The 13212-nt window shown below is 43.6% G+C and overlaps 1 protein-coding gene across 13 annotated transcripts in view; it reads left to right on the forward strand.

Annotated features, from left to right (window-relative positions):
• Positions 1-13212, forward strand: part of ppargc1a (peroxisome proliferator-activated receptor gamma, coactivator 1 alpha) — a 422123-nt gene that overhangs the window by 365581 nt on the left and 43330 nt on the right. For 6 of the 13 annotated variants that reach the window (XM_078936421.1, XM_078936426.1, XM_078936428.1 and 3 more), the window contains exons 1-2: positions 9982-10296; positions 12049-12228. In XM_078936421.1, the coding sequence (XP_078792547.1) occupies positions 10117-10296; positions 12049-12228 (360 nt within the window). In that variant the 5' untranslated portion in view covers positions 9982-10116. Of the gene's footprint in view, positions 1-9645; positions 10297-12048; positions 12229-13212 lie in introns of those variants that run through there. The other 7 variants (XM_078936423.1, XM_078936429.1, XM_023965806.2 and 4 more) reach the window with 3 other exon arrangements.

A 13212-nucleotide genomic window follows, 5' to 3' on the forward strand; every position in this document is an offset into this window, starting at 1 on the left:
AAACATTTATGATTAAATTGCCTTAAATCCATAGCTCCCTAAAAAAAACACCCAAAAAACAATAAAAATCTAAATCCTCTCTCTATTTTTGTCCCAGAATTGTCTATGTGAGCCGTGAAACTCAGTTCTCCGCGTCTCGTAGCTTGCAGTTTACATGCCGAGATAAGGGCGTATCGCATCTATTGCCGCATCCTGGCTGACACCAAACATGAAAAGTCATCTTAGCCATCTACCATGGTGCAAATGCACCATGTATATGCTGCAACAAGAAGCCGTTCTTTTGTGTAAAGTGAAAGGACAGAGCCTCCTAATTAAGCAAGGGAGCGTTAAAGTGACTTCCCACGTGCATAAATGAATACTCAAGGAAGCCACTGTGTCATCCTGGATGTAGATAAATGAATAAGTTTTAGAATACGAGCTGCAGTAAGTGGGTTAGCATGTAAATAAATGAATAAGTTAGCAAATTAGTGTTTAAGTGTGTTAGCATGTAAATAAATGAATAGGCAAGGGAATTACAATGCAAAGGAGTGTTTGCACGGTGAATAAAGACGTTAAGAAAAGTGAGAGTGTCAGCAGTGTGATGAAAGTTATCTCTTCTCTGAAAGCCTTTGAGGATGCGGTTGTTGGTGTGGCGCTTGTTGTAGGGCTGCACAAGCGTGTGCATCTGGCTCGCACATGTCATATTTCCTCATGTACAGATGACATGCCAATTACTCCTTAATTACACGCGTCATCTGGACCAAAGTGCCCAATGCCAGAGCTGATTAATCCTGTTTATTGTGGCAGTGATGACTGTCCCAGTGGACGCGCAGCACAAACAAAACACACAACAAGGGATTGTGAAGAGAATCTGGGGACTGGTCCAGAAAGGATCAGGCTTCAAGTGATTACCTGACAGTCAAACTTACTCTTGATTTTAGCCCCTGATGACCAGACGTTAACAAAATAAAGTTTTAGAAAGCAATCTCTTTCCAAGCGTCAGGAAAATTGTTGAAGACCAACTCTGGTCATCTTCTGAGTTATTTTAAAGGCCTTTTTTTAGACAAAATATAAAAGCTTATGTCGTTTTCTAGGACTTAATTTCTGCAGAGCAGCAGGAGTTCATCAGAAATTCCCCTTGCACTGGTGGGTGGCAACCCTGCCCCCCTTCCCCTCGTATCTGAGAGCTCTCTGTTTACACCCCATAGGTTAAAGCCCCTCACTATATTGGAGCAATCCAGCTGTAGAGTCTTGAGCCAGAACAACGACGTACATGGATCTATTCGTCTACAAGGGGATGCATCAAACAGAACCGAGCAGAGAACTTGTGGGCTGCCCAGCGCATTTTCAACGTCAGTAACACTTGTGCAATCCTAGGCACTTTAACGTAGGGAGTTGGGTCATTTAGACCCACTAGACAGTGCTCTGAACCTTTTTTCTTCAATAATTTGTGATCTTCACTGGTGTCCATGGATTACATGAAATCTTTCCACCTTTATCCACCTTTGTCATGGTAGGGAGAAGACATCAAAGTAAGGGTGGGGTCATCTATAGCACAAGGGCTAATATGATCTTTTTCCAACTTTGGTGCACACCCGTGCAACCTACCGCCAGCCCTACGAAGGACAATCCGGGGGAAGCATCATAAACAAAGCGCATAACTGGGAAGGTGGGCACATGCGATCAGCTGATGCCCCAGACAGGGCCAGGGGACGGTGAACCAAGAATGACCTCTGCGCAGAGCAAGAAAAACAAACAGGACGAATCTGCTGAGGGTTGGGGTCGCGATGGCCCCCTATTTGAGCCTTTGGTCCATTGAAATGGACAAGGGCCTCATCATGCTCATTGAGCCTCAGACTCAATCCAGGATTGCTTTAAAGACTGTGAGATAACTTGCATATAAACTGTTCTCCTTCAATCAATTTGGTCAGTGTTTTATGATGGACGTTTTCTCACGTAATGTCATTTTCAGCTAACCACTGGTGGAGCAATGGTTAGCACTCTTGCCCCACAGTAAGGCCCTGGTTCAAGTCCTGGCTGGGGGACCTTTCCGTGTGGACCAGTACAATTTTTCATGTCCCTCTGGGGCCTCCGTATCATCAGAGTGGGTTTTTAAAAGTGGAAAAAAAAGTGCAGCTGCCAAAAACAATAAGGTTGTCCACTCACAAGGAAAAGCCAGCATTGTTGCTCAGCACAATCTGAATTATGCTTACACGCGCTCACGAGTTGGTGGACGGCTGCCAGGTCATGTAAAGATCATGTCCAGTTCAAACGTCGTCCTCACACACGTCTGTCATCGTCCCTGCAACATCTCATTATCTCTTGCAGTTGTAATCGTTATCAGGACAGTGCAATTACCGCTCAATGTTGCATCCAAAATGCGAGTTACGAGGGGGCAACGAGTTCACTGGGAGGGGCCGTGTGTGAATGAAAACACAGTACATGTGACGCAGATTCCAGTCATAAGCAGAAAGATGTTAAGCTGTACGGGAGAGGGGAAGGTGGATACAGTGGCATGAAATCTGACATGCTGGTTGTGGTTGGGCCAGCTTTTTTTTCCGTTTTTTTTTTTTTTTTTTTTTTTTTTTGTTGAGGTAGAGGCGGTTTATCTTCAGTTGGTAACTGGCCCCCCAATCTCCATCCCCTTTGTTAAACCTGCCACTTCCTGTCCCTAATCACTCCTTCCTGTACTTAGCTTCCATCTTCCCTCCCTTCCTGCCATATCTGCCACTAATTTATGCTCCATCTTTGTCCAACTCTTTCTATCATTCACACCAGCTCTCTCTTGCTTTTGTTAGTCGCTGTCAGACTCTCTTTCAGCGTTTGCCCCATCTCCATCCATCTGCTCCTTTTGTCTCTTTGCTGTTTTTTCTCTAGGATGTCTCGGACAAAATAGGTATCGACTGTGCATTCTCATTCTTGACCTGCTTTTTTTTTTCTCTTATCCTCCCTTCTTATTGTACTTTAGCAGTACATGCTTCTTTTAGGAGGTGATGTGACGAGTAGTAGAAATGCAGCCTGTAAGGGGAAAAAGGTGATGATACAATCAGTTTTATTGTGCTGTAAGGATTTTTTTCAGGCTTGTGGTTATACACCCCATATGCAGGCCGTATGAAAGAATTGCAATTCGCATGCATTTTTCCTCCCTCATTCCCTATTTTGTCCTTTTTTTTTCATTGCTGAAAATAATTAGGCTGCAGTCTGAACTCAGGGGTGTAACGTTTCTGCTCACGTTTCCATGATACAACAATAAAAGATGAAAGGAGCAGGTTGTGCTGCTCCAGAAATTTCTACCTGTGTGTCACCAAACACCCCCCCCTCCCATTCCCATCCCCTTCTCCTTCCCCTGATGCTGTTTTAACATGGAGTTCCACCAGGCACAATGCACTTTAGCTGACCTAATTCTTCCCTGGCACTCTTCCAGTGCTAAGAGTACACAAGGACTGTGTTGTCAAGGTATTCAGCCCTGCCTCGATATTATTTTAGAAATCAAGCAACATCTGCTGTGCTCTGGGCCGTCCTCGTGACTCGCTAGAGATTTTTGCAGTTTGGAGAGAGGTGCAGCTATTTCCGCCTGCAGCAAGTGATGAGATCTCAGTAGTTTTTTTTTTTGAATTTAACTAAAATTTGATTTTTTTTTTATTATTAAAAAATATATCCACATGAAAGTTTGCGCTATTAATTTGATGCTCCAAGCAATAAAAAGTATTTTTATCTGTGTATTTTATTTTCAATAATGTTGTAAAAATATTAATTAAAGTCCCACTCTGATCATCTTTTGATCAATTTTTAAAGCGTTCCCACTCATTTTTTCATTATGACTTTGCTGTTTTTCAAGAAAAACCAATAAACTTTTCTAGGACATATTTTCTGAATTTTTGGCAGTAGTTAATTAGAAATTCAACTCTGAGTTGTAGGCGGTACTGTTGGCGTAAGTCTGCCCTCATTTCCCATCAACCCTTTTGTTCACACTATCCTGCTAGCTGATAGCCCCTCACAACCCCAACCTGGCCTTAGCGGTGCAACAAAAATGTTGAGCAATATCATAGCTATCCAGCAGTACAGTTTTGACGAGGAAAATGAAGATGTGCATGGATCTGTCTGTCTGCAAATAGCCTGCCGACCGTAGTACCAACGTCACACCTACTGCATTGTTTTGTCTACTCCTGATTCACAATGATATGAACAATGAAATGCTCAGAATATTAGTCTTAATTTTCTTTATATGTGTACTCTATGGTGTGAAAACTGCCACAACGTGTTAAAAAACAAAACAAAAAGACCATTTTAATTGGGTGAGTCATGCGTTAAAATTTTAGTCTTTAACCTAAAAACATACTTTATGGGATATCCAACGTGAAACAGAACAGATTCATTCGTGTGGCCTTTTAGCTGCTTTAACTGCTGTGCACAAGTGCCTCTCGTGTCCTCTGGTTACAGTGCCGGGACATCTGTTACGGCAGTCTCGGAGTTGAGGTTTGCAGCTTTTCAAAGCATGGGGAGTGTGCAATGCCTTGTTTATGCATGTGCAAACCCTCCTGGTCCATGAATTTTAATAATCCTTGTGAGTGCTATACCCAAGCAAAGCAGAAAGTGCCTCGTATAGAGTCTCTGCCCGGAGCACCAGTTAAGCGCTACTGAGATGCGTTACGCACCAGGCTTGCTTTCTCTGCCTGCCCCCCCCACACACACACACACACACACAGACCCTCCCTCGATCTCCTCTGCCACTCTCTACATGCATTTTCCATGACTGGCTGGTTTTCCCAAACAGTCATCCAACTCATGGCTCCACAGAGAAACCACGTCCACTTTGCCGTGTAGTATATTCGAATATATAAGTGAAGGTACTCTCACCAATCTCAAAGCAAAGCTGGAACAAGAAAAGGGAAGCAAAGAGGGGGTTCCAGCGTTGCGTCCCCCCAAGGCTACTTTTTGTGTTTACCCGTCGCTGCATGGGGCTGATGCTATTTTCCATTCCTAGTCCCAGCCGTGGCTAACTGGCCCTATAGCCTCTTCATGCCATTTGCCTTAATAATGTGGGCCGGACTCTCTGCGGGATGAGTGGCCGCCATCCTGGGAGCAGCTAAATGGCACAGTTGAGTTCATTGATGAAAAGGATTACACGCTTACACGCAGGGTGACAAAGCGACGGGTTCTTTAAAGGGCACTACAAAGAGAGGGTATGTAGAAACTTAGGGAGGCGGGAAATCAGAACCGTGCAGGGCAATGTAAACATATAGTGGGAAAGGAGCAGCTGAATATCCGCTTCTAGTGTTACACGCCTCCCAACAGCGATGACTATATGCTGTCCCAGGCGAAAGCAAAGAATGACCTGTCCGCCAAAGATATGAACGCACATTAAATGACAACCCAGACAATGAAGCAGAAGCTGTCTTATTATAGTCCTGAAAGAGACATGAATAGATGGATCTCTCTGTTTTACCTCTGCCCTCAATTAATTTTCATGAATTCAGCCACCATGTATTAAAATGCCCAGATGCTAGGATGGATTCTGTTGGGAGCAATGACATGCAAGCAAGTGATATGAATCACACTCCGCTCACACACACATGCTCCACAAGGGCCGGGCGGCACCATTTATTGAAAGAATAAAAATATAAACCTTTTTTTTTTAACTATTACATATTCTCTTTATACTGCGGCATCACTAGAGAGTCTACCCTTCAGGTCTGGATTTAGCCAGCCCCTCCATGGGGGGGGATTTGCTGAGAGGTTGGAGTGTCATATCCCTCCAAGCCCCCAAAATGCTTAGAAAACCATCAAAGCTGTTCATCTGTCTATATAACTTCTCCTTTGATATGTTCTAAAACATTTTTTTCGCTGGATGCACTTCATGACACTACTTTCTGTATTTACCGGGCTTGGGACAAGCAGGACACTGGTTTGAACCCTGTTGAGTCTGTATGTATCTTTTTTTTCTTTCTATGTCTCTATTTGCTCGTCCGTCCATCCTTGCTTTTTTGTACTTTTTTTTATTTAGTTGTTGTATTTATTTTTTTGGTTTGCCTGTTTATTTTGGGATTTATTTGGTTTTTATGTTTTAAGATTTCCTCATTTAATTTTCCTTTTTTGGGGGGCCATCACATTTGTGGGGACATTACGCCCCATTGCCCATGCTTTTATCCAGCCTTGCTACCCTTTAAAGTCCCACTTCAATCATCTTTTGATCTACTTTAAAAGCTTTCCAGTGTTCTATTAATATGAATGTGCCATTTTTAGTAAAAATGTAAAAAATTTGTCTCATTTTCTAAGACATCGTTTTTTCAGAGCAGTGGTAAATCATTCGAAAATCACCTCTGAGTTGTGGGCGGGACTGTTGGTGAAGAGTAAGCCCGCCCCCTTTCCCCTCCACTTTGCAGAGAGCTCAGAGCAGGGATCTTTGTGAACCGACTAGCATATTTTCTACGTCACAAATAAGCTCTTTTTCAAATTACATTTTTTCGTCTGCTGGGTTGAAAGTCTAACCCTAAACATTAGACTTTGTGCCAAACCAAACAGTGGATTTATTCTTTTAATTTGAAGATACTGAGTTACAGAAATGTCGAGTTTGGTTGGTTCCTCTTGAACTGTATTTGTGATGTTTCAAACCCCAGCAGGGATTGGGAAAGGTAAATCCATCCTGCATTTTGACAGCATGCCATGTTAAAAATGAGTGCGAACAAGTTTTCACACTCCATCCCATAGATTCGGCCCCCTTGAGAGGTGATATCTATATAAGGGGCTAAATGTAACGCCGGTGTGAAAGCAAGACTCCAGGCCATTTATGAGAGCAGAATGATCGAACACTCAGTGATGTTGGTCCTGTAGCTTGCAGTGCTTTGGCCTCTCTATCCTCTGATGCCGGCTGGGCTAAAAATGACCTATTTCTCATTCAGTCCGGTGGCACCATATTTAGCAATCTATTATCAGCTTGGTGCATCTTAAACAAAAGCTATAGCGTTTCAAAGATTACCTGTAGTTTTATCTCCAAATCTCTTTTGCATACATAAGGATAAAGCCTCCAAGGAAAAAAGTATCAAAGAATACAAGAATTAAAAAATAACTAACATTGAGTTTTTTTGTATTAATTACCATGAACTGCACAATCTGATAAGTGGTTCGACTTTCATGCAGCTAAATACATATGTCTCCTATGATTTTTTTTTTATCCTTTTATGCCAATATTTACGGTCTCTTCTGCAGTGTTGTACAAGTTTAATGAGATTGCAAGCATGGCCGGGTACAGACATGCGCATGGGGGGGCTAAATGCCCAATAATGTGACAGCCTGCAAAAATCCACAATTGGCTAAAGAGGTAAAAATTGCAACAAAAAACCTCACAACAAAACAAAAAACAACAACATAAAAAGAAAAGTAAATGTAAGCCTTTCAGCACATTCACTGATTTGCACAGGTGGTTTGCTGGATGCTCTTCCTGACACAGCCCTGTATTTTATCCAGGCTGGGGACGAGCACAGGGGATCCCCGACTTGAGCCCTCTTGTGGCTACATAGTTTGGCAGTAGCGTGAAGGGTCTTGCCTTGTAAAAATAAAATAAAATAAAATACATAAATAAACGTTACGATGGTCGGACAGACATTCAAAGAAAAAAACAGATAAATGCAGCCTCAACAGGGTACAGACCTGTGTTCCGCTTGTGCCTGTCCCAATCCCGGTAAATGCAGAGGGTAGCATCAGGAATAGCATTCAATATAAAATTTATAAGACAAAGGTGTATGGATAGATGACCCAATGGTGGAGCTAGAATGTTTTATAGGGGGGCAGAAAACTTTGGAAGGGGGGCTATTGAGAACAGCAGAGTGGAAATGAGATTAAATGATTTAAACTGTTTTATTATGAAAATTATTGTCATTAATATATATTGTTATTTTCCTTTTTTCATTTTAGCAATACTTAAAAAAGCTTGTATTGGTGATTTCCTAATTTTTGTCAGTAGTGATAGTAACATGAACTCCATATTGGGGAGGGGGGGCTTTTTGCTATAGAGGGCAGCTTCCCCCCATTGCTTCCCCTGTAGCTCCGCTCCTGAGATGAACTGACATGATGATGGCTTTCTAATACATTTTCAATACATTTTAGGGGCTGATATTCTACCTGTGTCCCAGTGAGGCTGGATAAATCCAGGTCTGATTGCAAGACTCTGTAGCGCTTCATCTGTGCCACAGTCCCAAAGCCACCAACCATCGAGCTCCATATGATGCTTACGTTTGCCCTTATTTTACTAACCGCACCGAGCCCGTCCATCTGGGCTGTGTGAGGTCACTGCACACACCACCTGCTCTGGCTTCACTGGGTGGCATCTTTGTGTGATCAGCCAAATGTATGGATCTAGCCGTACAAATGTCCTCCATAAACATAAAACATACACTCGCATGATGTATTATCACGATGGCACGCTGGCTTGCTCGCGCAGTGGGCATAATTTACATTTCCAGTCCCAGTACCTTTTTATAGGTTTCCATGCAATTTTGTGTTTAATGAGACTTACTGTATGTGGTTGACTAATTTGGGGAGACAATTGCTCTTTGCATGCTCAGGTGAACTTAATGGGCTTACAAGACTAAAAATTGGATTGGGGTTAGCATATTCCATGGAGCGGGTTTCTCATTACACAAATGTATTGTCAGGATTTAACTTGATTATTTTATGAAAACAATGTTCATGCAGGACATTATTTTCTGCTAGTTTCGTATAGTTATGAATCACTCGATGACAATAACTGAGGCTTATACAGAGATAGTAATGAAGTGACTCATGTGGTTCACCTGACAGGCCCCCCAACAGACAAACCACTCTGTTTAAAATGTCCACAGAGCTTCTGTTGTCATTTCACTCAGGGGCTGTTGCCTATACACATCCTGTTGACACTGTACACATGCTTGATACTCCCACCTGCCCTTTTATTGTCTCTGAATAGAAAAAGAAATGAGCCGAATTACCCTTTTTTCACACTGAAAATGTGAATTTTTAGGTAAGAGTTATTACCAGATGATTGAAAATGTTGCCTTGATGAGCAGAAAAGCAGAGGTACAGATCATATAACGGTCTGCAGTAGTAAATTAAAGTCGATGAGGAGTTTTCAATCAGTTTTGCTTTGTGCTTTCCTTTTCTCCATCTGCAGATGAATCCTAAATTTAGCGCTTTTATTTTTTTAAATCATTTCCAAGAAATCTGGATGCATTTTTTTCCTGAAATTTAAAGGGGGAAAAAATCATGGTGAGCTAAAAGTCCAGCATCTGAAAGAAATCATAAAACCCCTTGACACCCATTGATGCATTAAACCACTTGGAGTGCAAAATGTATTTAAATTATCATCTAGTATATAAAGGAAAAACATAAGGATTTTTTTATTATTATTTCTCATATTTATAAATGAATTCAAGCGTCAAAGGGTTCAATCTGAGCTTTGCAAACATGTTTTTTCTTCTTTTTTTTACAATAAAAGTAAAAAATAATTCAAGTATTTTTGTGTGACAAAAAGATTGTTTAATGTATCGCATGGAGAATTGGCTTGGAGCGGCGTTTTTTTTTTTTGCAGTGCGCGCGGAGAGGATTTTACTATGTGAGCAGCCAGACCCCGCCTGCTCCGCGCGCGTCACTGGCGGGTAGAGTGGACGCGGAGTCACTCCCCTGCCTACTTTTAATAGCTTTGTCATGTGATGGAAAGCAGTTGTAAGACAGGTGCCCTCGGTTCATTCTCGGCGAGGGGCAGCAGTTGCCTGTGTGCGAGCGAGTGGGAAGCGTGTGTGGATTTCTTTTTTACTTGATTTGCTTCTTTTTTTTTCTTTTCTTTTTTTTTTCCTTTTTTTCCCCTCGGACCGTCATTCAGTGTCTGGATGGCGTGGGACAGGTGTAACCAAGACTCGGTGTGGACAGAATTAGAGGTGAGCGCATCTTAAAACAAAACAAAACAAAAAATCTACTCTTTTCATGATCCTGTTATCCCTCTGGACTTTTTTCCTTCCTCCCCAATTCTTTTTCTCGGAACGTCGGAGGAGTCCACGCTCTCCGCTGTCTGCTCTGCCGCCGGTGCGGTCCGCTGGCTCGCCGGCGTTGCGCGCGCCTTGGGCACGGTTGTGGATGCAAGGAATCTAACCCACAACACAGGGATATATGACAAGCGGATTATTCCTTTTCCTCCGAGTTAAAAGGTGTAGTTGTGTGCGTGCGTGGGGCTCAGGAGCAGCGCTCCCCACGGAGGATCTGCTCTGTCGGAATAGTTGTCCAGGCGCGGACTGTGTGCGCTCAGCGGCAAAGAGGCTTTTCACGACGACTGAAATGTCTCAGAGTCAGGTATTCGGCTGACACCTAAACCCTCGGAAGATAAGGACTCCTGTGATGTGCGGCGTTGAGGCAGAAGCAGAGCTTTTCCAAACACAGAAGGCATTGCGCAGGACAATCTCTTAACGGCACCGGCCGGAGGAGCGCAGGCTGGAGCGGAGACTAGTCAATGTTTGCACGTTTAATGCTCTCCTTATCATTATTTCGTTTTATATTTCTCTTTCGTTATTTGGGTTGCAGACACGAAGACGCATCTCTTGACTTAAGTGTCATTTTCCTCATTTCTCGGCTCCTCAGTTTGAGTCTGTGTATGTGGTCTAACTACATGTATTCCGTCTTTCATGCGCGCGTGCTCTGCAGATCGCATATGAAAAGAGGGGGAAAGAACCCTGTTTTCTCTAAAAATGTCGGGGACGTTCCCTGTTCCACTTGATCCAGTTGCAAGTGGTGGCGCATGTGCAGGTGCTCTCCGTTTAACCGCATCCTCACAACGCTTGCATGTTCACACATATGAAAAAGAAAGAAAGAAAGTCTGCGCGCACTGGAGCAGAAATCAGGGGCATAGCACTGTTCTTCTAATTCCATCCGAGCAGGTGCTTTTCTGCGCGCGACGCGTGCGTAAATCACCGGAGCGCTGGGGTGCATCCTGATTGTCAGACTGGCGGCGCTGTTTCATTAGATTACCAGGGGGGAGCAATGTTATAATCGAGCACTGGAAGTCCAGCCGTTGCATATCCGAACAGCTGCGTTGCTGTCCTGTTACGTCGTGCCTTGTCTGACTGGATCATCTCAGGAGGAAGCCTAAGACGCAGTGAATCTGTTCCCTCTACCCTGTTGCGGATTTGCCTCATCAAAGTCTAAGTCATCCTGTATTCAAGTTGGCAGATTCTTAGAACAGATGAACCATGACACCTGTGTCTGGGTGCGCCACCCACCCCCACCCCGCTTGGCACAGCATCCTTCTCTCAGCTGAGCCGAAAGCGACTCTCAAGCCTGCTCAGTCTGCGGGACAAATACCCCTCAGCTTCGCCCGAGGATATCCATCTTATGTCTTTCTCAAGGCCTCCCTGTGGCGCTTGCATCCGCTGTCAACTAAATTACGAGCGTGCATTATCTCAGACAGCAGCAATAAAGCCGTTTTATCAGGCTTGGATTCACATTTGTGCATGAGTGCACAGACATGCCTCCACTCTGTGGTGTCTTTTATTGATCCCTTGCTCTTGAAGTTCTCAAAAAAATCTTTTGCAGAGTGTGGTTGGATGCTGAAAACGACAGAGCAGGGCTGATGGCTGTAAACCCAGTCCACACCTCTGCCTCGCAGCCAAACTGGAGATGATGATTTGTGTTTGGAGGAAGCAGGAACAGCTGCTACAAACAGTACACATTGGCTGGGTGAATAACAAAATGTCAGAAGGCAATATTTAGTAGCCGGGAGGCCGTCACCAATCACAGTTTGCACAGGGTGGCCAACTGGAGGTCGAGCAGAAGCTAAGTGGAAACAGGTTGCACATTTGCAAGTTGTTCCTCAAAACCAGCTGAGCTGCAGCTTGCCAAACGTTATCAGTTGATAATCAATTATTAAGATAAGTTATATGTTACTGTTTGATGATGCGCTCGTCACGTAAAAGCTTCATTTATGTTCAGATTTATCAATAAGATTGTGAGATAAGAAGTGGATTACGGTGGAGACTAAAAATAAATGGAAGTTTGAGTTTTACATTTGCACATGACCCCTCTGATCACCCTTGTTCTATTGTTGTCCAGTGTGCTGCCTTGGTTGGTGAAGATCAGCCCCTCTGCCCGGACCTCCCTGAACTTGACCTCTCAGAGCTGGACGTCAGTGATTTAGATGCAGACAGCTTCCTGGGCGGCCTCAAATGGTACAGTGACCAATCAGAGATCGTTTCCACTCAGTATGGGAATGAAGCATCGAATCTTTTTGAGGTAAGTAGCTCTTTTGAGTTCATTCAATGCTTTTCTTTTGGGAAGTGGCTGCTTGTGTGGAATGTGCTTCGGTGGTATCATTACTCGCAGGGGTGAGCAAGAAATAAAAACATCCTTCGAGCAAACACCACATCTTATCACATCCTTGTTGACGACCCAAACAAACTGTACAACCAGTTTACAAACAGCACTATACATCGCCGCAAAGTATAAAAGAGGAGATAAGGCGAAGGCTGATAAGGCCATGAGGACCTTTGTCCCCTGGTTTTACTCCTAGCCGTGATGGAAGGCTACCTTATCAAAACTCTGAGCAGCCTGAAGACAGTAACGCGGCACAGATCTGAGACAATGAGCCTTAGTAAACTCTGGACGTGGAGGCTGTATTGCAAAATTCTTCTCAAAGGTTGGAGTGTGGATCTTTAATCTTTGCCCTCCCATCCCTTTTTTGCTTCTTCCGTTTTCATCTTTCTGTTCTCACTGGGTGGCAAACCAGGTCCACAGAGGGTGATGATCTGGCCAGGGCCATAAAGCCATCGGTCTTGGGACTGAATTCCAGTCCCCAGTTCATTATAAGCCATTATCAGGGCCAGAGATAGACAAGAAAGACTGAGATTGGATGCTTTAGCTTGTGCCTCAGGAGAAAAGATCCTGTCCAAGGAGGCAGTGCATGCCTTTGGCCCTGTCGTTTAGCCACATATTTCTCTGTTTTGTGTGTGTGTTTGTCCCCTCAGTGGTCATGCAGGCAACAGTTGATAAGATGCTACATTCTTTCCATGTTTGGACCCCCTCCCTACCACCACCTTTTCCAGAGTCTCCGTATATCATCATGCATCCAACACACACACAGAAAGAAAAAAGAACCTTAAGTACTAGCTGGTGGCTCCTCTGTTGTCTAAGAGCGATATGGCTTGCAGCCACCAATTGGCTCTGGGGATGGATAAAAATACCAATGAGAATGTATGCATGTGCTTGTGTTTCATTTTA

The sequence above is a fragment of the Oryzias latipes genome, chromosome 18 (genome assembly GCF_053564925.1).
Source record: "Oryzias latipes strain Hd-rR chromosome 18, Olatipes_Hd-rR_3.1".
Classification (NCBI taxonomy): domain Eukaryota; kingdom Metazoa; phylum Chordata; class Actinopteri; order Beloniformes; family Adrianichthyidae; genus Oryzias; species Oryzias latipes.